General features: G+C 41.8%; 1 protein-coding gene and 1 long non-coding RNA gene across 2 annotated transcripts in view; one reads left to right on the forward strand and one right to left on the reverse strand.

Annotated features, from left to right (window-relative positions):
* LOC118143776 (uncharacterized) overlaps positions 1–25,822 on the reverse strand; it is a 32,035-nt gene that overhangs the window by 5,732 nt on the left and 481 nt on the right. Inside the window, exon 2 of the long non-coding RNA XR_004728196.3 lies at positions 25,402–25,567. This is a non-coding gene — a long non-coding RNA (uncharacterized LOC118143776). The remainder of the gene's footprint in view (positions 1–25,401; positions 25,568–25,822) is intronic.
* Positions 25,061–25,822, forward strand: part of UGCG (UDP-glucose ceramide glucosyltransferase) — a 44,091-nt gene continuing 43,329 nt past the window's right edge. Inside the window, exon 1 of the mRNA XM_002743199.7 lies at positions 25,061–25,573. Within this exon, the coding sequence (XP_002743245.1) occupies positions 25,476–25,573 (98 nt within the window). The 5' untranslated portion in view covers positions 25,061–25,475. The remainder of the gene's footprint in view (positions 25,574–25,822) is intronic.

Genomic DNA, 25,822 nt, shown 5'->3' on the forward strand with positions numbered 1-25,822 from the left:
GATTCACAATTTTTTTTCCTTAATCTATAGGCTACTATATCATATTGTTGATTATTTTCTTTGTAATCCAGGAGCTTTCTAATTTGACGTAGTCCTGGTCATTGATTTTTGCTTTTGTAGCCTGAACTTTTGATGTGATATACAAAAACATCATGCCAAGGCCAAGTCTAGGACATTTTTTTCCTTTGTTCTATTCTCAGAGTTTCAGAGTTTCAGGTTTTACCGGTAGGTATTGTATCTATTTTGAGTTGATTTTTTTTTTGGTATGGTGTAAAATAATATTATTTTTGAGGCCGGGCACGGTGGCTCAAGCCTGTAATTCCAGCACTTTGGGAGGCCAAGGCAGGTGGTCAAGAGATCGAGACCATCCTGGTCAACATGGTGAAACCCCGTCTCTACTAAAAATGCAAAAAAAAAAATTAGCTGGGCATGGTGTTGTGTGCCTGTAATCCCAGCTACTCAGGAGGCTGAGGCAGGAGAATTGCCTGAACTCAGGAGGCGGAGGTTGTGGTGAGCCAAGATCGCGCCATTGCACTCCAGCCTGGGTAACAAGAGCGAAACTCCATCTCAAAAAAAATATATATTATTTTTGATTTTCCAAGTAGAATGAAGACTTAAACAACTTTAAAGTAATTTCAGCATAAACTTCTTGATTTTTCCGTTTTTCCCCAAGTAATTTGTAGTTGTTTCTCCAACAGCTAATTCCATGTATTTTTTGAAAGAACTTACTTTTAGCAAGTCTTTCCAACACGTTTTGTACGAACAATGGTTTATTTTGCACGGGTTTTCATCAGTTTGTGTAACATTTCCTTGAATTACTTAAATATTATAGTAACCACAATTGGCATAAATAGGCTTAGAATAAACACACTGACTTTAGTCATGTTCACCATGGAGGCTCCATCTTCCCTTTTCTTTGTCACCACATGTACAGCAAAAAAGCAGACAACTGGTGCCAGCCAGGTAGAGAAGCCCTCTGCATAATAAAAGGCTAGTGTGGGGAGGCCAGCTTCTTCAAGTGCTATGCAAATGGCACACCTAATCCTAACCAGTTCTTCATGTGCTATGCAAATGACACACCTGGTCTGACCAATCTTTCATGCCCTATGTAAATGACACACCACCTCCTTAAGGTTATCTATAAAACCTCCTGCATTTCACCACAGACCAGAAGACCTGTTTAGGACCCCCTCTCTCTGCGGGAGAAAGCTTTTCTCTTTCTTTTGCCTGTTAAACTTCTACTCTTAACCTTACTCTGGTGTGTCTGCATCCTAGTTTTCCTTAGCCATGAGACAACAGATCTCAGGTATTTGTCCCAGACAAGGATGCCACTTCAATATCAATGTACCTGGACAAAGTTGAAATGCGGAGGGATAGAGAAAAAGGAGGACATATAGAAAGTAGAACTAGGGTTAGAAGTAAGAATCTACAAAATATTTTTTCTAAGAGAAGGAAAAGCAGAAAGACATTCACTTTTAATTTTATGTGCTTCTGCCCCATTTAAAAAAATTGTAAATCATATTCCTGTGTTACTTTAGTAATTTTTAAAGAAATAAAAGTGGCCGGGCACAGTGGCTCACGCCTGTAATCCCAGCACTTTGGGAGGCCGAGGCAGGCAGATCACGAGGTCAAGAGATCGAGACCATCCTGGCCATGGTGAAACCCTGTCTCTATGAAAAATACAAAAATTAGCCTGGCGTGGTGGCACGCACCTGTGGTCCCAGCTACTCGGGAGGCTGAGGCGGAAGAATCGCTTGAACCCAGGCGGAGGTTGCAGTGAGCCAGATTGCGCCACTGCACTCCAGCCTGGTGACAGAGTAAGACTCCGTCTCAAAAAAAAAAAAAAAAGAAAGAAATAAAAGAAGAGAAAAATAGTGAAACCCTACTTTGTCATGGTGGGTAACTCTATTAATTTGTGGTTGTATTTGTTATTCTAGCATTTTATTTAGAACTATCACATCTTTTTCTTTCTCTTTCTTTCTTTTTTTTTTTTTTGGAGACAGTCTTGCTCTGTTTCCCAGGCTGGTGTGCAGTGGTGCCATCTTGGTTCATTGCAACCTCCGCCTCCTGGGTTCAAGCTAATCTTGTGCTTCAGCCTCCCAAGTAGCTGGCATTACAGACTCATACTACCACGTGCAGCTAATTTTTGTATTTCTAGTAGAAACAGGATTTCGCCATGTTGGCCAGGCTGGTCTTGAACTCCTGATTTCCAGCGATCCACCCACCTCAGCCTCGCAAAGTGCTGGGATTACAGGCATGAGCCATGTGCCCCACCTAGAATTTTCATATCTTTCATCATTGGCTAGTATTCTTTTTGTATGTGCTAACTCTGGTTTGGGTCTGAGGATGATGTTAGGTTTATTTAACAAAATGAGAAGTTTACCAATTTTTTTCAATACTCATTCATTAATTCATATATTTACTTAGTCAATAATTTTTTATGTCATGTGGGTATAATTTCAGGTTTGGGGGCCGCTATGATCTGAGTGTTTGTGTTTCTCCAAAAAGTAATCCCCAATATGAGGTTTTTCAAGGTGGGGCTTTTGGGAGGTGATAAGGTCATGAGGGTGGAGCCCTCACGAACTGGATTAGTGCCTGTGGCAGTGTGAAATATGTATTTGGTCTTCAACCCATTTGCTACCATACAAGTCCTAAAATCCTTCAAATCTCCAAAGTGTTGTCTTTTTGTATGCTAATGATTAACTGATGACTGGCAGCCCCCAGGCAATTTCAGGATGGAGGCTGGTCACCAGAAAGACCAAGGCAAGATTAGAGGTTTGGGACTTTCAGCCTCATCCCTCAATCTCTTAGGAGGGGCTGAAGGTTAAGTTGATCACCTGTGTCCAGTGATTTAATTAACTATGCCTACATAATGAAGCCTCCATTAAAAACCCAAAAGGATAGGGTTTGGAGAGCTTCCCAATAGCTGAACACATAGAGGCTTACAGAAAGGTGAATAAGAACTCATCCAAGTGCCAGGAGGATAGTGCCTCTCAACTCTGCAAGGACAAAAGGTCCGGGGCTCAGGATCTTCTAGACCTTGCCTTATGTATCTTTTCATTTGGCTGTTTGTTTGTATTCTTTAATCTATCCTTTGTAATAAACCAGTAAACATAAGTGTTTCCCTGAGCCCTTAATCAACTCAAAGAGGAGGTTGTGGGATCCTCAAATTGAAACCAGTTGGTCAGACATTCTGGAGGCCTAGACTTGAGACTGGTGGGAAGGAGGGGGTGGTCTTGTGGGACTGAGCCCTGAACCTGTGGTTTCTGAGGCTCTCTTCATCTAGATAAGGTCAGAATTGAATTGACTTGGAGGACACCAAGCTGATGTTTTCTGCAGAACTGATTGCTTGTGTGGTGCTGGGATCACGGAAGTCTGTGTTGATTGCTGTTGTAGAGTGAGAAAATAGAATTCTTTGATTCTTTTTTTCCCCCTCTCACAGTGTCCTTATAAAACAGGCTCAAGAGAGCTTATTAATTCTGAGGACACAGCACGATGCCCTCTATGAAGCAGGGAATGGGGTCTTACCAGACACCAAATCTATAGTTGTCTTGATTTTAGACTTCCCAGTCCCTAGAACTGTGAGAAATACATTTCTGTTGTTTATAAGCCACCCACTCCATGGTATTTTGTTACAGCAGCCTGGGTGGACTGAGACAGGCTACAGCAGTGATTAAAAAGACAAGGTGCCTATATCCATGGAGTACAGCTTTCTTTCTGTGGAGTCCTAACTAAGGAACAGGAGTCAGTCTGGCAGGACCAGGGGAAAGCAAAAAGAAAAAGCAGATAAGCTATAAAACTGCCTTTCTTCATGGTCCAGGAGACACAGCCCTCCTGCACAGATAACTCACGATCTTCCTGTGCCCAGCTATCACCAGACCCTTGGCTGACAGCAGATGCAGTTTAGCTCAATGCAACATTGGCGCTATCAGTACTGCACGTAACCCTCTCCAGCACAAGCACCATCCTGTGAAATCCCCAGCAAGCCTTTGTCTCCTTGTAGTCAGCTCCTCTTTTGCTGACTTGTCCATTGCTTTCTTGTGAAGTGTTTTCTCTAACAAATCTGCCTTTCTTTATTTACAACTGTCTTGGTAAATTCTTTTTACTGCCTGCACCACCAGCCCCAGATAGTGGTGGTGCAACAATTCTGAATTGGGAGAGTCAGTAAATAAGAAGATAAAGTAATATGTTTTTAAAAAATCAGGTGCCTGGCATGGTGGCTCACACCTATAATCCCAGCACTTTGGGAGGCCGAGGTGGGCAGATTACAAGGTCAGGAGTTCAAGACCAGCCTGGCCAACATAGTGAAACCTCATCTCTACTAAAAATACAAAAATTAGCTGGGCATAGTGGCATGCGCCTGTAGTTCCAGCTACTCAGGAGGCTGAGGCAAGAGAATCACTTGAACTCAGGAGGTGGAGGTTGGGTGAGCCATGATCACACCACTGCACTCCAGCCTGGTCAACAGAGTGAGACTATCTCTGTCTCAAAAAAAAAAAAAAAAAAAATTCAAGCATAATAAATACTTGCCAGAAAATGAAAACTGAGTCATAACTGATGGTCTGAGGAGGTGATATTTAGGCTGAGACCAAAACAATAAAAAAGGAGGTAAAAAAGCGAAAGTTATAATTGTATATGTTGTACCACTACTATAATCAGAAAAATAATTTCACTGCATTAAAGATCATGTATTCTGTATATGAACACACAATGGAATTCTTTTCTTACATAGAAAGTGACACCCCTGGCCTGGCTCGGTGGCTCACCCCTATAATCTCAGCACTTTGGGAGGCCAAGGCCGGTGGATCACAAAGTCAAGAGATCGAGACCATCCTGGTCAACATGGTGAAATCCCGTCTCTAACAAAAATACAAAAATTAGCTGGGCATGGTGGCACATGCCTGTAGTCCCAGCTACTCGGGAGGCTGACACAGGAGAATTGCTTGAACCCAGGAGAAGGAGGTTGCGGTGAGCCGAGATCACGCCATTGCACTCCAGCCTGGGTAACAAGAGCGAAACTTGGTCTCAAAAAGAAAAAAAAAGAAAAGACACCCTTTTACACATACAGTCTCTCTTTGGATGGGAGTATGAATTCTGTTGTTCATAAACCTAGTCAGTGTCTAGCAAGCAGTACACCATATATTTATTTCTTTTAAATTTTTACTGAAAATCAAATGACATAAGTGAAAAATGTCAGGCTGGTCTCAGACTCCTGAGCTCAAGTGATCCACCTGCCTCAGCCTCCCAAAGTGCTAGGATTACAGGTATGAGCCACTGAGCCTTGCCAGGAAACTTTCAACCATGGAAGAGGGTAAAAGGGAAGCTGGCACACCTTACATGGCCAGAGCAGGAGGAAGACAGAGTAGGGGGAGGTGCTACACACTTTTAAACAACAGATCTCAGACAACTCACTCATTATCTTGAGAACAGCAAGCGGGGAGTTCACCCGCATGATCCAATCACCTCCTACCAGGCCCCTCCTCCAACATTGGAGATTACAATTTGACATGAGATTTGGGCAGGGACACAAATCCAAGACATGTCACTTTGTAATCCTATATATTTTATATTTTGCACCTAAAAACTTTTTTTTTTTTGAGTCAGAGTCTCATTCCAGCACCCAGACTAGAGTGCAGTGGCACATTGTTTATTACATTCTTGACCTCTCAGGCTCAAGCAATCCTCCCACCTCAGCCTCCCAATTAGCTGGAGCCACAGGTTTGCCCCACCACATCTGGGTAATTTTTTAATTTTTGTAGATATGGGGTCTCACTATGTTGCCCAGGCTGGTCTTAAACTCCTGGACTTAAGTGATTCTCCCACCTCAGCCTCCCAAAGTGCTGTGATTACAGGCATGAGCCACTGCATGTGACCTTAAAAATGTTTGTTTTTGTTTTTGTTTTGGAAAGAGTCCATAAGAATCTCTGGATTACCAAAGGGTTCTGTGGCATAAGAGATGTTAAGAACACCTGCATAATTTCATTCATGGCTTGAAATACAATTTTATGCGCGATGATCCACAGATTTCTATTTCCCACATTTAGATTTTTAACCCAGTTATTTACTGCTATGTTATACTTGCCATAAAAACTAGTGACATAAAATAACAACTGTTTTATTATATCTCCCCAGTTTGTAGGTGAGGAATTTGATATTGACAGAAGTCACTCATTGACATTCAACTGGCAGATGGTGGGGCCTGGAGAATCTAAGACAGTTTCCCTCACACGTCTGGCACCTTGGCAGTGATGGCTGGAAAGCTGGGTTTATCTGGGACAATTGACTGAAATACCAATGGATTTTCTCCAGCATGGTGATCTCAAAGAGGCAGATTTCTTTTGTGGAAGCTCAGGGCACCCAGAGGGTTCCAAGAGTAGAAACTGCAAGGCTTCTTATGGCCTAACCTTAGGTGTCCCCAGTTGTCATTTTTACCACTGTTTGTAGGTCAAGCAAGTCATTAAATCAACCCAGATTCAAGAGGAGGGGAATTGGACATCACCTCTCAAAGGGAAGGGAAACAAAGCTCTATGGCCATGTATAATCTACCACAGATGCCTAACAGGCATCTTGTTTGTAACATGTCCAAACAAAACTCTTAATTTCCTCTCTATACCTGCTCTTTTCTGGTGATCACCCTCCTAGTAAATTGGACCAATTGCTCAGGCCCCAATTCTTGGAGTCATCCACGACTGTCCTCTTTGTTCCATACTCTACATTCTATTCATTAGCAACTCCTGTTGACACTACCTTGAAAATACATTCTCAATCTGACTGCTCACCTTCTCCACCTCTATTGCTATCACCCTAGTACAATCCACTATCCTTTTCTTCCTGTACTACTTTCATAGTTTCCCAACTGGATTATCAGCTACCACTCTTGTCCTCATGACTCCTCCACACAGCAGCCTCAGAGATCCATTTATTTATTTATTTATTTATTTTTGAGAAAGAATCTTGCTCTGTCACCCAGGCTGGAGTGCAGTGGTATGCTCACAGCTCATTGCAGCCTCAGTCTCCCCAGGCTCAGGCAGGCCTCCCACATCAGCCTCCTGAGTAGCTGGGACTACAGGCACATGCCACCAAACTCAGTTTATTTTTGTATTTTTTGTAGAGACAAGGTTTGTAGGTCTCTGGCCTAGAGCAGTGGTATTGAGGATTTAAGAGCCAAAGTGAATTCCAAAGCGATCCCAGTGGTAGGGCAAATTATTAAAATAAGACCCTCCTTTCTACTCTCACTTTCCAAATTCCCAAATGCAAGAGTTTAGGTACATTTACTAGCTGCCCTGTCATCATGTTGCCCACACTGGTCTCAAAATTCTTGGGCTCAAGCGAGCCGCTCACCTTGGTCTTCCAAGAGATCTTTTTAAATGTAAGTCAAGTCATGTCATCAATGTGCTTATAATGCTCCAATGGCTTTATATCTCAAAGCAGAATCCAAAATTCTTAGGATGACTTTCATAACTTCATAATCTCTAAATCCGGGCCACCACTCTGACTCCATTTCCTACCTTCCTTTCCTTCACTCACTGTAGTCCCGCCCCACTGGCCTATCTGTTCTTCAAAGAAGCCAAATGTGCTCTTCCACAAGGCATTGCATTTGTACTTCTCACTACATGGAATGCCCCTTCCTTACATATTTGTATGGCTTACTCCCTCATTTCCTTGAGGTCTTTGCTCAAATGTCATTTATTTAGAGAAGCCCTGTTTATCACTGCAGCACCTATATTTACTTTTTTTCTTTTTTGAGACAAGGTCTCCCTCTGTCTCCCAGGCTGGAGTGCAGTGGCACAATTATGGCTCACTGCAGCCTTGACCTGCTGGGCTTAAGCAAGCCTCCCACCTCAGATTTCCAAGTAGCTGGGACTCTAGGCACATGCCACCACATCCAGCTAATTTTAAACATTTATATACAGATGGAGTCTTACCATGTTGCCCAGACTAGTCTTGAAATCCTGAGCTCAAGCGATCCTCCCAACTTGGCCTCCCGAAGTGTTAGGATTAACAGGTGTGAGCCACCACACCCAGGGCACATTTACTCTTTATCTCTCTATCACACTATCCTATGTGTTCATTTTTTTTATTACCTGACTGCTCCATTAGAATATAAGTTCTATGAAAGTAGACACTTAGTAGTGTTCACTGCTATTTCCCTATCACTCAAAACAGTGGTTATCACCTAATAGGTGTTCAATAAATGTTTGTTAAATAAATTAATAAATGTGCTTAGTCAACCTATTGGGTGCTCCAACACTAGGAGCCAAGAGAGGATGTTACTAAAACCTTGGGGGTAATTTGGTTCAACATAGAATAGCACCTTCACCAATATTAATCATGATGTGGTTCAACTGCAAACCAAAGAAATACATAAGGTTTTTGAATCTGCCTCTCATTCATTCTCTCTGAGGGATCTAATAATAGTCCTTCTTGGAATAGCTGTGACTTGCTGAACAATGCAAGTGCTTTATTTTTGTTCCTTCTTTAGAATATTAGGTTATTTCCTATCTCTTGCATCTACATTTTATAGCCTTCTGACAGAAATCAATTCTACTGAAAAACGTGCGTACCTAGCAAAGGCTAGTTAATGATATAAATTATAGAGTAAATCAAGACCCATGGACCAGATAAGTTGGTAAGGTGATGGGATGGCGTAAAAATGAGAAGAGATTAGGAAAGGCACTGTAAGATAGGAGCTTATAAATGCTAGTGAAAGTTTCCCTTTTTAAATTAGTCTTAAGTTAGGACATAGTCTGCTTCCAATTGCACCATGTATGCTTAGTGGTCAATAAAACATATTGAGTTAATATAAAAATACTAAATACTAACGATCCAAGATGGCCGATCGCTAACATCTCGGGATTGCAGCTCCCAGCGAAAGCTCAGACAATAAGAGGATGCCACACTTTCAGACAAATGTTGGTCGCTCATGGAGCAGAAGATTCCCAGTGGAGGAGCTCCACGGGTCACCAGTGCGACTCTTGTGGCTGGTGCAGTGGTTTCGCCGGCACCTCGGCGCAGCAACTCTCGGTGCAGAGTAAATGGGACTGGTTCCCCTTCTGACCGAGGTTTGGAGGAGCCACACAGGTCGCCAGCGCGACTCTTGTGGCCGGCGCAGTGGTTGTGCCAGCACCTCGGCACGGTAGCTCTTGGTGCAGAGTAAACAGGACTGGTTCCCCTGCTGACTGAGGTTTGGAGCTCCAGGAAGGCAGAGTCGCCTATTACGGACTCAAGAAGGAAGCCAGACTGGAGATTCCCAGGCAGAAAAGCACCATCAGTCTTAACGCGGCTGTTTTGGCCGGCGCAGTGGGTTGCTCATATTTCGGCCCTGGGAATTAACAACTTGGACGTCCACTCAGAGGCCTAATTTGAAAGTTGGTAATTACAAAGACGACAGGTGGATAAATTTACAATGATGGGAAGAAACCAGCGTAAAAAGGCTGAGAATACTCAAAATCAGAACGCCTCTCCCTCTAAAGAGGATCACAGTTCCTCATCAACAAGGGAACAAGACTTGATCGAGAAGGAGCGCATCCCATTAACAGAATCAGGCTTCCAAAGATGGATAATAAGAAACTTCTGTGAGTTAAAAGATCATGTTGTAGCCCAACGTAAAGAAACTAGGAACTTTGAAAAAAGGTTTGACGAAATCCTACTGAGAATAGACAACTTAGAGAGGAATATAAGTGAATTAATGAAACTGAAGAATACAATGCAGGAACTCCGAGAAGTATGCACAGGTTTAAACACTCGAATTGTTCAAGCAGCAGAAAGGATATCAGAGGTCAAAGTCCAACTTAATGAAATAAAACAAGAAAACAAGATTAGAGAAAAAAGGATAAAAAGGAATGAGCAAAGTCTCCAAGAAATGTGGGACTGTGTGAAAAGACCAAATTTACATTTGATAGGTGTATCTGAATGCGACAGAGAAAATGAATCCAAGCTGGAAAATATTCTTCAGAATATTATTCAGGAAAATTTTCCTAAACTAGCAAAGCAGGACAATATTCAACCCCAGGTAATACAGAGAACACCACAAAGATATTCCTCAAGAAGAGCAACCCCAAGGCACATAATCGTTAGATTCACCAGGGGTGAAACGAAGGAGAAATTATTAAGGGCAGCCGGAGAGAAAGGTCAGGTTAATTATAAAGGGAAGCCTATTAGACTTACAGCAGATCTCTCAGCAGAAACTCTACAAGCCAGAAGAAAGTGGGGGCCAATATTCAACATCCTTAAAGAACAGAACTTTCAGCCCAGAATTTCATATCCAGCCAAACTAAGCTTCACAACTGAAGGAAAAATAAAATCTTTTATGAACAAGCAAGTACTCAGAGATTTTATTACCACCAGGCCTGCTTTACAAGAGCTTCGGAAAGAAGCATTACACATAGAAAGAAACAACCAGTATTAGCCTTTCTAAAAATATACCAAAAAGTAAAGAGCATCAACATAAAGAAGAATTTACATCAACGAATGGATCAAACAGCCAGTTAACATCAAATGGCAGTAATCCTAAATTTAAATTGACTCAATCCCCCAATCAAAAGATACAGCCAAAACCCAAGGGCATGTTACATCCAGACCCATTTCACATGCAAGGATACACAAAGACTCAAAACAAAGGGATGGAGAAAGATTTACCAACCAAATGGAGAGCAAAAATAAATAAATAAATAAAAAGCAGGAGTTGCAATTCTCGTATCTGATAAAATAGACCTTAAAGCAACAAAGATATAGTGGTAAAAGGATCAATGCAACAAGAAGAGCTAATGATCCTAACACCCAGATACATAAGACCTATAAAGAGACTTAGACTCAACGAGACAGAAAATTAATAAGGATATCAAGGACTTGAACTCAGATCCGGAACAAGTAAACTTAATAAATATTTATAGAACTCTCCACTTTAAATATACAAAATACACATTCTTGTCAATACCACATCACACCTACTCATAGGTTTAAATGAAACACTGATTGGCCATTATTAATACCCATTCTTTTTAGAATAAAGCAACATTTCCCTTCTCTCTCCCTCTTTTTCTTCCTCTTTCTTCCTCTCCTTCACTCCTTTTTTTCTTTCCTTCTCTCAAAAAAAAAAAGAAATCAACTTGTAGACCTCTAGATACAGGTCGGCAATGTCTCTCTCATTGCTCGATTTCCTTCCTTCCCTTCTCTCCCTCCCTCCCTCCCTTCCTTCCTCCCTCCCTTCCTCCTTTCCTCCCTTCCTGCCTTCCTCCCTTCCAAAAAAAAAATATATATATATACTAAATATGATATTCTACCTTGTTTTTTTTGAGACAGTCTTACTCTGTCACCCAAGCCGGAGCGCAGTGGCAAGATCTAGGCTCACTGTAACTGCTGCCTCCTTGGGTTCAAGTGATTCTCCTGCCTTAGCCTCCCGAGTAGCTAGGATTACAGGCATGCACCATCATGCCTGGCTAATGTTTATATTCTTGGTAGAGAAGGGGGTTTCACTATGTTGGCCATGCTGGTCTCAAACTCCTGATCTCAAGTGGTCTGCCCACCTCAGCCTCCCAAAGTGCTGGGATTATAGGGGTGAGCCACCACACCCAGCTTAAATTCTATCTTTTAGAAATGCTAAGTTCCCATAGCTACAGGAGGAATGAAGGATGGAGGGATAAAGGATATGTACTAATGTAGGAGTAAGTGGAGTGCTGGTAACAACTTTGAGAAAGTAAAAAAACAAACAGAAAACATTCTTGCAAAATTCTACCCACCTGGAGGACAGCAGGAACATTTAGAAAGATATTGCTGATAATCCAGATATGAATGCTCTCATGGCCAGAGCCTTGGCACTCAAAGTGAGATCTGTACACCAGCATGGGCCTTGCCTGGGTGCTTATTAAAAATGTGGAATGCCAGGCTCCACCCCAGACCCACAATCTATATTTTGACAAGATTCCCAACTGATTCACATACACAATAAAGTTTGAAAGTTTCTGGCCTAGAGCAGTAGTAATGAGGATTGAGGAGCCAAAGTGAATTCCAGAGCTATCTCAGTAGTAGGGCAAACTGTTGAAATAAGACTCTCCTTTCTACTCTCACTTTCTAAATTCCAAAAATGAAGAGTTTAGGTCTGCTTACTAGTTGTTTGACCTTGGAGAAATTATCTAACTCCCTATGCCTCATTAATATTTCTCTGTTGTCCCTAAGGTATCCAAAAAACTCTAACTGCTGACTCTATGATTTGTAATCCTCCTCTTGCACTGCCCCGTCAAGTGGTCATACAGTCCTTTTTAATTTTTATGTATTTGATCTACCCTATTGTAAAGTTAACGAATTATTGGGGAGTAAATACTAAGACAAATGATGGTTCCAACAGGGCCCTACTTCTAGTTGTGAGGAATGCCTAGTTTAACAGAACTGCCAGTGAATTCTAGAAAGGATAAAAATGCTTTATGGCAAACAAAAGATGGAAGGTAGCACTTGAGAATGGCAGACAAAGAAATTCTGAAAAGGTCCTTCATATGAGCAATGTGAACACTTTGCAAAAATTGTCAAAATTAACTTTTCTTAGAACTTTGGAAATTAACAAAAGACCTACAACTATCTGAGAAGACTTTTTTCAAGAAAAGTGGTTGAGGCTGGGTGCAGTGGCTCACACCATAATATCTCTGCACTTTGGGAGGCTGAGGCTGTTGGATCATCTGAGGTCAGGAGTTTGAGACCAGCCTGACCAATACGGTGAAACTCCATCTCTACTAAAAATGCAAAAATTAGCTGGGCATGGTGGTGGGCACCTGTAATCCCAGCCACCTGGGAGGGTGAGGCAGGAGAATCTATTCAACCTGGGAGATGGAAGTTGCTGTGAGCTGAGGTCATGCCATTGCACTCCAGCCTGGGCAACAGAGTGAGACTCCATCTCAAAAAAAAAAAAAAAAAGAAAAAAAGAAAAAAAACAAAGAAAGAAAGAAAGAAAAAGAATAAGAAAAAAAAGGAAAAGAAAAATGGTTGACTGTTGAGTGTAGTTAAAAAAGTGAGCTTTGTGGAATTTCAACTTGCCCTATTTCCGTGCTTTGAAGTAGATGGAAACAAAACTACAATATACCAAAACTTATGGTATATAGTTAAAACAGTGCAGAAAAAAATTATAGCTATAAATGCCTGTATTTTAAAGAGAAAAAAACTAAATTAATACATTCAACCTCTACCTTAAAAAACTGGAACAAAAGAGCAAGCTGAGCTCAACATAAGCAGCAGTAGGAAAATAATACAAATTAAAGTAGAAATAAATGAAATAGCAAAGAGAAAAACAATACAGAAAATCAATGTAACCAAAAGTTTGTTCTTTGAAAACATCAAGATTGACAAATATTTAGACTGACCAAAAGAAAAAAAGAGAATAAAATTACTAAAATCAGCCATGAAAGAGGAAACATTATAACCAAATGGAAATAAAAGGGATTACAAGGGGATACTATGATAACTGTTTGTTCACAAATTAGATAACCTCCATGAAATGGACCACATTCTAGAAAGACACAAACTACTGAAACTGATTTAAGCAGAAACAGAATATCTGAACAGACCTACAAGTCAAGACATTGAAATAATATTTTTTTAAAAACTTACCCAAAAGAAAAGCCCAAGCCCAGATGCCTTCCCTATTGAATTCTACCAAGCATTTAAATAATAGAAGAATTCTTCTATTCTTTAAGTTCTTCAAAAACTTTCCAAAAATTAGAAGAAAAGGGAATATTTCTAAACTATTCTGTGAAGCTAGTATTGCCCTGACACCAAAGAAAAAAAGATACTGCAAGAAAATAAAACTATGAACCAACATCTCTTATAAATATAGGTCCAAAAATCTTCAATGAATACTAGCAAACTGAATCCAGCAATATATAAAAAGAATTATAAAATATGACCAGGTGAGATTTATTCTAAAAGTTAATTACCGTACAGGTCAGCACTCTTAGGTATATACCCAAGAGAAATAAAAAATATGTGCCTATACAAAAACCTGTACATGAATGGTCATAACAGCTTTATTCATAATAGCCAAAGAATGGAAACAACCCAAATCCAACTCAGTCGATGAATGAAAAATAAATGTGGAATATTCATAAAATAGAATATTATTTGGCTATACAAAGGAATGGAATACTGGTATGTACTATGACATGGATAAAACTTGAAAATATCATGCTGTGAAAAAAGGTAGTCATAAAAGGCTGCATAATATGTTAATTCCATTTTTATGAAATAGTCAAGATAGGAAAATCTATATTAAAAAACTAAATTAGTGGTTTCCAGGAGCTGGGGGGAGGGGAAATGGGGAATGACTGCTCATGGATATGGGGTTTTTTTTGCAGTGAGAAAATGTTCTAAAGTTGGGTAGTGATGGTTACACAACTCTGTGAAGATACTAAAAGTCACTGAATTGTACGCTTTAAAGGAGTGAATGTTTTGGTGTGTGCCTATATCTCAATAAAGCTATTATTTAGAAAAATAACAAGCTGGAAGAGCTAACCTGTAATCTTTCATATTTAAGACTTCCTAGAAATTTTCTATTGTTTTGGAAAAACTCAGTATGGTGGCTAACGTGGTTATCTTTCCAATTCTATTCCTCCCCCATTCATTACATAGTTGCCATGTAGTTTGGATGGGATTATCCTTACTACTAGCTTCAATCGATTCTAATTTGACCGTTCTAGTCCACCTTGCCATATCATAAGCCAATTAACAAATGGTATTGAAGGGTAACCATTAGAAAAATAAAAAGGCTTAAGATTTTTGTTAGGTCATAACTAACACATGCTCTCTCTTCCTGGATGTGAAGTACTGATAATTGTCGGCAGCCATCTTAGAACCTTGAGAGAGGTTAGCTTAAAGACAGAACTGGCAGGTGCGGTGGCTCACGCCTGTAATCCCAGCACTTTGGGAGGCCGAGGCAGGCAGATCAAGAGGAGTTAAAGACTACCCTTGCCAACACAGTGAAAGCCCATCTCTACTAAAAATACAAAAATTAGCCACGTGTGGTGGTGCATGCCTATAATTTCAGCTACTCAAGGGGGTTGAGGCATGAGAATCGCTGAACCCAGGAGGCGGAGGTTGCAGTGAGCCAAGATCTCACCACTGCACTCCAGCCTGGACGACAGTGAGTCTTTATCTCTATAAATAAAATAAAATAAAATAAAGACAAAACTGACACATAGAAGAGGGGCAAGCCGACTATCACAGAAAAATGGAGGAAGAACTCCATTTTTGAACTGTGCCTCACTCTTTTTTCCATAAGGTGTGACCTTGTGACAGCCTCAGTTTCTCCTAGCCTGGTTGTTAATAGTGTCTCCTTTCTCAGAAGAGTCCTGCTTTTGATGGTCATTCATATGGTCATACTCCCTATAACTGGATTTTCAGTTACAGATCAATGAATTTATTAGTTAATCCAGGCCAATTGTTTCTCAAGGCCATCCAGGTTTTGTTTGTTTGTTTGAGATGGAGTCTAGCTCTGTCACTCAGGCTGGAGTGCAATGGCACAATCTTGGTTTACTGCAACCTCCACCTCCTGGGTTCAAGCGATTCTCCTGACTCAGCTTCCTGAATAGCTGGGATTATAGGCGCCTGCCACTATACCCAGTTAATTTTTGTATTTTTAGTAGAGATGGGGTTTTGCCATGTTGGTCAGGCTGGTCTTCCAGGCCTCAAACTCCTGGCCTCAAGTGATCTGCCCACCTCAGCCTTCCAAAATAGCTGCACTTTCCTCACTCTTGGCAATGTTTTAGTCTTTCTTCAGGACCCAGGTGACCTTCTCTATGAAGTCTTTCTAGACTTTCTGAAATAAAAGTAATCACTCCCAACTCCCCCCAGCTTTTTTTCGTACCTCTGCATCAACACTCATTGCATTACAATGATACATACTTGCATTTCTCTTCCACAGCTGACCATGAACTTCACCAGGGGGCAAAAAAAGATTATTTTTCACTTTGTATCCAAAGCATAGAACACTGTGTACTTGGAACATCACATATTTTATTTTACTATTTTTTTTTAAGATGGGTTTCACCATGTTGGCGAGGATGGTCTCGATCTCCTGACCTCGTGATCCACCCTCCTTGGTCTCCCAAAGGGCTGGGATTATAGGTATGAGCCACCGTGCCCAGCCCACTATTATTTTATTATTTTGAGACAGAGTCTCACTCTGCTGCCCAGGCTGAAGTGCAGTGGTGTGATATTGGTTTACTGCAATCTCCACCTCAGCCTCCTGAGTATCTGGGACTATAGGTGCAGGCTAATTTTTGCATTTTTTGTAGAGGTGGAGTTTCACTATGTTGCCCAGTCTGTCTCTAATTCTTGGGCTCATGCAATCTGCCAGTCTCAGCTCCCAAAGTGCTGGGATTATAGGCAGGAACCACTGTGCCCAGCCTTATATTTATACATATGTATACATGTATGTGTGTGTTTATATATGTATAGATATATATGTGTATGTGTAGATATATATGTATGTGTGTGTATATATACTAAACAACAAGAAAAGAGAGAGACAGAGAGACAGGATCTCACTATGTTACCCAGGGTGGTCTTAACTCCTGCATCCAAGTGATCCTTCTACCTCGGACCCCAAAGTGCTAAAATTACCACATGAGCCACCACGCCTGGCCACCTGGTATATTTCAATATTTGTTGAGAAATAAAGGAAAGTAAATAACTAAATAGGAAATCCATTAATTTGTTTACTTTATCATCTTAATAGTCTAAATAATTTTGCTCAGTGTTCTCCATTATAGAGTAAATGACTGTTAATGATGGCTCCCAAGTCCAAGGGACCCCAAAATAGTCAAGGTGGGTGGGCAACTGAATTTAGCCATGGGCTTATGTTACAGGGAAGGTCCTAATTATTGTTTCTATTTCCTTGTATTGCAAAATGTGTTCTTTTGTGCTTTTTTTCATGTTTTCAACTTTATACCTACAATGACATAAAAGGCTAAAAACAATCAGACGTGATTTCCAAACTATAAAATTACTAGACTAGGGGAGGATGCATCTTTTTCACAAAATCATTCTTAGTTTGGTACCAATCTGTGCAAATGTTATAACATTTTTTGCCAATTCTGAGCTTTAAAAAATAATACATTTTCATGTCACAGGCTTTGGGGTCAGATTAAAAATAATAATAATATTTTTATGTAAACTGGACTCTCAAAACTTTGCCTCATGTTAATCCTGATGCATTTTATTCTATTTTATGAGGTATTTATTGCCAAAAATAGTTTAAAGACTACTTGATATCATTGTTTCTTAACATCAGAAGGCCAGTTTGTGTACCTTTCTAATATTATGCTGGCTTGTAGGGAATATTTTCTTTCGAGGCCAGTAATTAATTTTTTTCATGGAATAAAAGTATCTGTGCTTGCTCTTTACTATTTAATTATATTTCTCCTACTTCCTACAATTGTCATCTAATTCCATTTGTTTCTGATTGATTACAGCAGATATATTAGCAAGAAGATGAGATCTACAATACATTCTGGTTTGTGTAATAATAATTAAGAATTATAATGTATGCTTCTCTCACAGGGACTAATTTGCCAAAGATAAATCCTTCTAATAGCTAATTTTATTTTTTTATGGGTTGAAACAGTAAACAGAGATATAGAGAAAGCAAAAATTAGTAATCTAGATGAAATGAGACAGGAGGAATGTACTTTCTCTATTAAGGAATAAAAAAAAAAAAACTTGTTCCTGGAATTGTTATCAATATTTGACATATGTTAACTTGTTTAGTCCTCACAACAACCCATTTATAGACAAAGAAACTTAGGCAAGAAGCTGGGCACAGTGGCTTAACTTGTAATCCTAGCACTTTGGGAAGCCAGGACAGGAGGATTGCTTCAGGTCAGGAGTTCAAGACCAGCCTGGGCAACATAGCAAGACCCTTTCTCTACAAAAAATAAAAAACTAAGGCAAGAGAGGTTAAGTGACTTGCTTAGGTTACAAAACTATTAAATGGTGGCACTAGAATTCAAACTCAGTCAGTCTGACTTTCACAGTATTCAGGCTTAGCTGATGGTCTACACTGCATCCTAAAGCAAAGCAATCTTCAGAAAAGGTATTTTTGTAGAGATTCTAAAGTCAGGAGGTCTAGTTTATCTTAACAGCCTTTGTTTCTTAGTAAATGTTTAATTCATGTTTTAATTATATTGTTGGTAATTCTGTAAAATGATACAATAAGAAACAGATTTTGTTGGAATTTTTCTGAATTATTTTGTGAGAAAAAAGTGCACTTACAAAAAAGATTGGTCTTTTAAATTCTTGTTGTTGTTTTAAATTCCACTTGTTGTTTGTGCTGTTAATAAATTGCTCTGCAATGACATTCTGTTTCATAAAATTCCTCTTAACTGAAGCAAATGATATGGTGGAAGGAAAGAGCAAGATGTTCAAATTCCCAGCACACCTTAACAGAAAAACATGATATACTTTCCTAAGTCTCAGATGGTGGAATTCACTTTCGTAAATTTCAGATGTCGAAGTATACATTACAGTGGTTATCAAACTAAATAATGCTAGACCAAAATCCACTTTGCAAACTGAATTCTGAGAGTTGAACATCTACGATATGTTGTTTAAATTAACTCAGTACTCTACTTGCTTACTTAAATAGCATTGACTTTGGAGTCTGACAGAGCCAGGTCCAAACTCCATCGCTCTCACTTAATTGAATGTCATCTGGGTATTTAACTTAATCTTTTTGGCATCTAACTGTACATTTTATGAGTGTTATGAAAATCAAGTTAATAATTAAATAATTTCCCAAGCATTCCCAAATATATGTTTCCATGTTCAGTAAATACTAGTCAATCTCTCTCCACAGTAAACTTACCAAGTTTGTTTACGGCAAGCTGCATACATAGTCTAGGTGAAGATTTTAGCATTATAAACTTAAATAAACGAGAACAAGTCATAAGTATCTAAAAAGAAAGAAATTTCAAAAAATATTTTTAAAAAGATAATAGTTGAGGCCGGGTACAGTGGCTCAAGCTTGGAATTCCATCACTTTGGGAGGCCAAGATGGGTGAATCTCTTGAGTCCAGGAGTTTGAGACCAGCCTGGGCAACATGGCAAAACCCCAACTCTAGAAATAATGAAAACATTATGCAGTGAGCTTAGATCATGCCACTGCACTCCAGCCTGGGTGACAGAGTGAAACTCCATCTCAAGAAAAAGAAAGAAAGACAGAAAGACAGAAATAGAGAGAGAAGGAAAGAGAAAGAAAGAAAGAAAAGAAAGAAAGGAAGGAAGGAGGGAGGGAGGGAGGGAGGGAGGGAGGGAGGGAGGGAAGGAAGGAAGGAAGGAAGGAAGGAAGGAAGGAAGGAAGGAAGGAAGGAAAGAAGGAAAGAAAGAAAGAAGGAGACAGGAGAAAAAAAATTAGCCTGGTGTGGTGGCAAGTGCCTGAAGTCCCAGCTACTTGGGAGGCTGAGGTGGGAGGATCACCTGAGTCGGGAGGTCAAGGCTGCAGTGAGCCATTATTGTGCCACTGCACTCCAGCCTGGGTGACAGAAGCTGCGTAAGTGCTTACAAGGTGCTAAACCGTAGGATCTGATGGCAAACTAATATTTTTTTTTTTCTTTTTAAGACAGAGTTTTGCTCTGTCACCCAAGCTGGAGTGCAGTGGCATGATCTTGGCTCACTGCAACCTATCTCAAAAACAAAACAATACAAAAAAAAACAGTTGATATTTACATCAAATTTAGCTTCCTTTAAGAATGAACATTAGGTCAGGCACAGTGGCTCACGCCTATAATCCCAGCACTTTGAGAGGCCAAGGTGGGCGGATCATGAGGTCAGGAGATGGAGACCATCCTGTCTAACATAGTAAAATCCCACCTCTACTAAAACTGCAAAAAATTAGCTGGGCATGGTGGCGCACGCCTTTAGTCCTAGCTACTTGGGAGGCTGAGGCAGAAGAATCTCTTAAACCCAGGAGGCAGAGGTTGCAGTGAGCCAAGATCATGCCATTGCACTCCAGCCTGGGCCACAAGAGCGAAACTTCAAAAAAAAAAAAAAAAAGAATGAACATTAATCAGTCAGGCGCAGTGGCTCATGCCTGTAATCCCAGCATTTTGGGGGGCCGGGACGGGTGGATCACTTGAGGTCAGGAGTTTGAGACCAACCTGGCCAACATGGTGAAACCCGGTCTCTACTAAAAATACAAAAAAATTAGCCAGACATGGTGGCACATACCTGTAATCCCAGATACTCGGAAGGCCGAGGCTGAAAAATCTTGAACCTTAGAGGAGGAGGTTGCAGTGAGCAGAGAACATGCCATTGCACACCATCCTGGGTGGCTGAGCAAGACTCAGTCTTAAAAAAAAAAAATGAATGAACATTAGTGGTTTATTCTAGGAAACTATGGACTAAAAGAAGATTTTTTTTTTTTTTTTTTTTTTGAGATGGAGTTTCACTGTTGTTACCCAGACTGGAGTGCAATGGCACGATCTCAGCTCACCACAACCTCCGCCTTCTGGGTTCAAGCAATTCTCCTGCCTCAGCCTCCCGAGTAGCTGGGACTACAGGCGTGCACCACCATGCCCAGCTAATTTTTGTATTTTTAGTAGAGACGGGGTTTCACCTCGTTGACCAGGATGGTCTCCATCTCTTGACCTCGTGATCCACCCGCCTCGGCCTCCCAAAGTGCTGGGATTATAGGTGTGAGCCACTGCACCTGGCCTAAAACAAGATTAAACATGAAATTTTAAAAGAAAAATGAGTATGTGATTTTATTTATTTGAGACAAAGTCTCACTCTGTAGCCCAGGTTGGCATGCAGTGGCACGTGAGCTCGGCTCACTGCAACCTTTGCCTCCCAGGTTCAACCAATTGTTCTGTCTCAGCCTCCTGAGTAGCTAGGATTATAGGTGGGCACCACCATGCCTGGCTAATTTTTGTATTTTTAGCAGAAACGGGGTTTCACCATGTTGGCCAGGCTGGTCTTGAACTCCTGACCTCGTGATCTGCCCACCTCGGCCTCCCAAAGTGCTGGGATTACAGGCATGCCCAACTGAGTATGTGATTTAAAAGAATATATATATATATATATATATACATTTTAATTAGGCATTTGGATATGAGTTGGCATGTCAGGGGATAATAACATGAACTCTAGTAAACTCTAGTCACTCCCTTGGACCACACCCATATATAAACACAGGATACCAGTGGTTTATCCAGATCAGGTTCTGAACTGATACTTTGCCTAGAACCTTTGTATCATTTAAAAGCAACTTACAGTAACAAGGTATCTTAGGATCTGAAGGCTTTTACAAAGTTACCATTTCATGCATAACAAACCAATGTAAGTTAATCACCTGAGCTGATAAACAGTTAAGGTATTTTTCTACTTAATTCCAAACATGCTTGGCATTAGCACCACAAATTTCATGTCAATTGATTCTAACTTTGTTTATGAAACTTCAAATTTACTCCATTTCTGGAGGATCACCTTGTTTTCACCTTACTTTTTATGTTTTTATAGGGCTGAAAATTTATGGTATACCTATCTTTTAAAAATAACACATTAACCATAGAAAATTGAATTGTGATTTTTTAAATCTTTATATGAAAAAATCTTTATAATAACGATAAAGATGGAAAATACATCTGATACTGAGATGAAAATTATGCTGTTGACTGTCAAGTAGAGTACGGGCTTTGGAGTAGGTCTTTGGGGTGTGATTAGTTGAACTAATATGTAATTACTCTAACTCTTTGGCTTAATTTTATAAGATAAAGGAGGAGGTATGGGAGTTAATGTGTATTCTTTCTTACAAAGAAAAAAAATTAAAAAATATTTACAGACAAAGGAGAAAACTGAGGAATTTTTTCCAGAAAATTTCAGAAGTCACTGAAATTTTTCCAGTGACTTTCGTCAATAGATAAACATTTTATTTATTCATTCAGTCAACAAATATTTACGTGCCCACCAGGTGCTAAACCCTGGGATCTGGTGGCAAACTGGTAATTTTTTTTTAAGACAGAGTCTCACTCTGTCACTCAAGCTGGAGTGCAGTGGCATGGTCTTGGCTCACAGCAACTTCTGCCTCCCAGGTTCAAGAGATTCTCCTGTCTCAGCTTCCTGAGTAGCTGGGATTACAGGTGCCTGCCACCATGCCCAGCTAATTTTTATTTTTTGTAGAAATGGAGTTTTGCCATGTTGCCCAGGCTGCTCTCAAAACTCCTGGGCTCAAGCAATCCTCCCAGCTTGGCCTCCCAAAGTGCTGTGATTACAGGCCTGAGCCACCTCGCCTAGCCACAAACTGGTATATCTTATTCAGACATTTATAGCATTTCCAATTTTATACACATATTTATATAAATATGTATGTAGAATGCCTTTAGTAGTACACTCATTAATTTTTTAAGACTTTACTTTTCAGAGTAGTTTTAGGTTCACAGCAAAACTGGCAGGAAGTACAGAGGGTTCCCATACACGTCCTGCATTCCCTCCACCAGCCTCCTCCACTATCAATATCCTGCACCAGATCTTGCCATATTTATTACAATTGATGGACATAGATTAAACATCACTATCACCTAAAGTCCATAGCTGACATTAGGATTCATTCTTGGTGGTGTATTTTCTATGGGGTTTGACAAATATATGACATGTATACACTATCATAGGATCATACAGAATAGTTTCACTCATGGCCCTAAAAATCCTGTCATCTATTTGTCCTTCTTTCCTCTGCTCCATAGCAACCATGGATCTTTATACTGTCTTCATACTCTTCCCTTTTCTCAAACTGTTGTTTTAAAACGAGGTTTGGGTAAACATAGTTTAACCAGGGTCAAGTATAATATAACTGGTCTTTAATCTACTGATTATATTCAATTTAGCAAATTTGTTAATTCTTAAGAATATCTACTTTCACATTTTTTTGCCTCATTTTCTGTTATTATTGATCATACTGTATAAAATCCTTTGTTGTAAGGTTCCAGAAAACATTTTTGAAAAAAATGCAGAATATAACAAAATGCTTAAATTAAGCAATTGGTATAGTTCCTCAACTCTAAGAGGGCATTTAAATATAAGATGTAGCATTATTTTATATATCACTAAGATGCACTATTATTTTATATTTGAGTAAGAAAAAACACACGCCATTGGCTCGGTGCAGTGGCTCTTGCCTGTAATCCCAGTACTTCAGGAGGCAGAGGTAGGCAGATCACCTAAGGTCGGGAGTTCAAGACCAGCCTGACAAACATGGAGAAAACTTGTCTCTACCAAAAATACAAAATTAGCCTGGCGTGGTGGCAAATGTCTGTAATCCCAGCTACTAGGGACGCTGAGGCAGAAGAATTGCTTGAACCTGGGAGGTGGAGGTTGCGGTGAGCCAAGATTGCAACATTGCACTCCAGCCTGGGCAACAAGAGCGATTCTCGGCGAAGGAAGGAAGGAGGGAAGGAGGGAGGGAGGGAGGCAGGGAAGGAAGGAAAGAAGGAAGGAAGGAAGGAGAAAGGAAAGAAAGAAAGAAAGAAAGAAAGAAAGAAAGAAAGAAAGAAAGAGAGAAAGAAAGCAAGCAAGCATAATGTAAACTCATCTAGGGTGAAGAAACAGTCCTAGCATCTTCTTGGAATGACTTAAAATGAGGACAAATAGTTACCTTACTCCTCAAAGTGACATTTCTTTCCATTTTAGAGCTGTGCTGTCCACACGTTCAATTAAAAATTTCTAGCAGCTAGCCACAGTTAAAGTATTTAAAAAGAAAGGCCAAGCGTGGTGGCTCACGCCTGTAATCCCAGCACTTTGGGAGGCCGAGGCGGGTGGATCACGAGGTCAAGAAATCGAGACCATCCTGGTCAACATGGTGAAACCCCGTCTCTACTAAAAATACAAAAAATTAGCTGGGCACGATGGCGCGTGCCTGTAATCCCAGCTACTCAGGAGGCTGAGGCAGGAGAATTGCCTGAACCCAGGAGGCGGAGGTTGTGGTGAGCCGAGATCACGCCATTGCACTCCAGCCTGGGTAACAAGAGCGAAACTCCATCTCAAAAAAAAAAAAAAAAAAAAAATTAGCCTGGTGCTGTGGCAGGCACCAGTAAGTAGTACCAGCTACTCGGGAGGCTGAGGCAGGAGAATCACTTGAACCCGGGAGGTGGAGGTTGCCGTGTGCCAAGATCGCGCCCCTGCAGCCTGGGTGACAGAGTGAGATTCCGTAACGAAAAAAAAAAGGAGAAATTAACTTAGTGATTTATCTAATTTAATGTAATATGTCCAAAATATTACCTATTCAACATGCAATCAATATAAAAATTACTAAGGAGATGGTCTTCCACATCTGGTGTACTGTTTACACTCAACTCCAAAGAGGGGTCAGCTGCCTTTCCAACCCTCACTTAGCCACACGTGGCTACCGTATTGGACAGCAGTCTTAGGGGATTTCAATATGAACGGATTCTTTAATTCTGAGTTTGAGAATTTTTTTTTTTTTTAATAATACACACGGTTGCTAAGGCGCTTAGAGATCTGTGAGGCGCATGGAGATTATTTTACTCTCGGGTCCGTTTTGATCCAAGATACTGCATTAAAAGCAGTTAAGAGGGAAGGCAATTGGCAACCCTCGCGCCCAGGAACGTGGCATGGAGGAGGGCCTGGCTGTTCCGATCAGTGCCCGGCGGGGAAGCTGCAGATACGGGGTTGGAAGTTGGATTTCGAGACGAGCTCCAGCAGTTGCCCGGAACCCGTGTTTTTTTCTGGGGTACTCGGGAGCAGCAGGGCCGGAGGCAGGGAGAGCAGCCTCCCGGCCAGACACAGGGTCCCAAGCCGCCACTGCCGCCCAGGCAGCCGGGCCCAGGGCTGCAGCGCTTCCCGCCTAGGTGGGCGGCAGCGGGGGGCGGGAGCAGGAGGAAGCCGGACCAGCGTCCCGCGGACAGCAGGACACACTCTCCCCGGCGCATTCGCGCCGGCGCCGCAGCGGGCGCGCGGGCGGCAGGGTGGGCGTGGAGCGGCGGGGGCACCGCCCCTAGGAGAGGCGGGCGCCGCGGTTCCGGGGGCGGGGGCGCGCCGGGGAGTGGGGCGTGAGCCGCGGGTTTTGATTAGTGCGCGGAGCTGCGGCGGCGGAGCCAGGCGGTGGAGCTGCTCGGCCGGGATCCCGGCAGAGAGACGAGGAGGCGGCGGAGGTGCGGGCGCGCAGGTTCCGGCCGGCGGCTGTCAGGGTCGAAAGAGGCGAGCCGGATCGCGGGGCCGCGGTCGCCCGGACCAGAGACAGGAGACCGCAGCGCCCGCAACCGCCCGCGAGCGCGCCGAGGATAGCGCGCGAACGAGAGCGCGCAGGCGGGGGCGCGCAGGCCCTGCCCGCCCCTTCCGTCCCCACCCCCCTCCGCCCCTTCCTCTCCCCACTTTCCTCTCGCCTCCCGCGCCCCCGCACCGGGCGCCCACCTTGTCCTCCTCCTGCGGTAGCGCTGTCTGTGTTGGCGGCCGGAGCGGGCCGGGCCGGGCCGGCGGGCCGGGGGATGGCGCTGCTGGACCTGGCCCTGGAGGGAATGGCCGTCTTCGGGTTCGTTCTCTTCTTGGTGCTGTGGCTGATGCATTTCATGGCCATCATCTACACGTGAGTGAGGGACAGCAATAGGGGCGCGGGGCAGGGGTCCGGGCCTCGGGGACAAGCGAGAATGGGAAACGTTTGCGATTTGGAGGGGACCGAGCTCGGGTGGGGGGTGGAGAAAGCTGATCCTCAGGCTGTTGTCCCCGTTCCTTTACCCCTTGGACCCGCGGTGGCAGTGGGCTTCGCGAGGGAAAAGTGTCGGGTGAGGGAAGGGTTTGCTGGGTTGCAGGCGACTGCACAGCCCGGCGAAAGGAG

Source organism: Callithrix jacchus, chromosome 1 (genome assembly GCF_049354715.1).
Source record: "Callithrix jacchus isolate 240 chromosome 1, calJac240_pri, whole genome shotgun sequence".
Classification (NCBI taxonomy): Eukaryota; Metazoa; Chordata; class Mammalia; order Primates; family Cebidae; genus Callithrix; species Callithrix jacchus.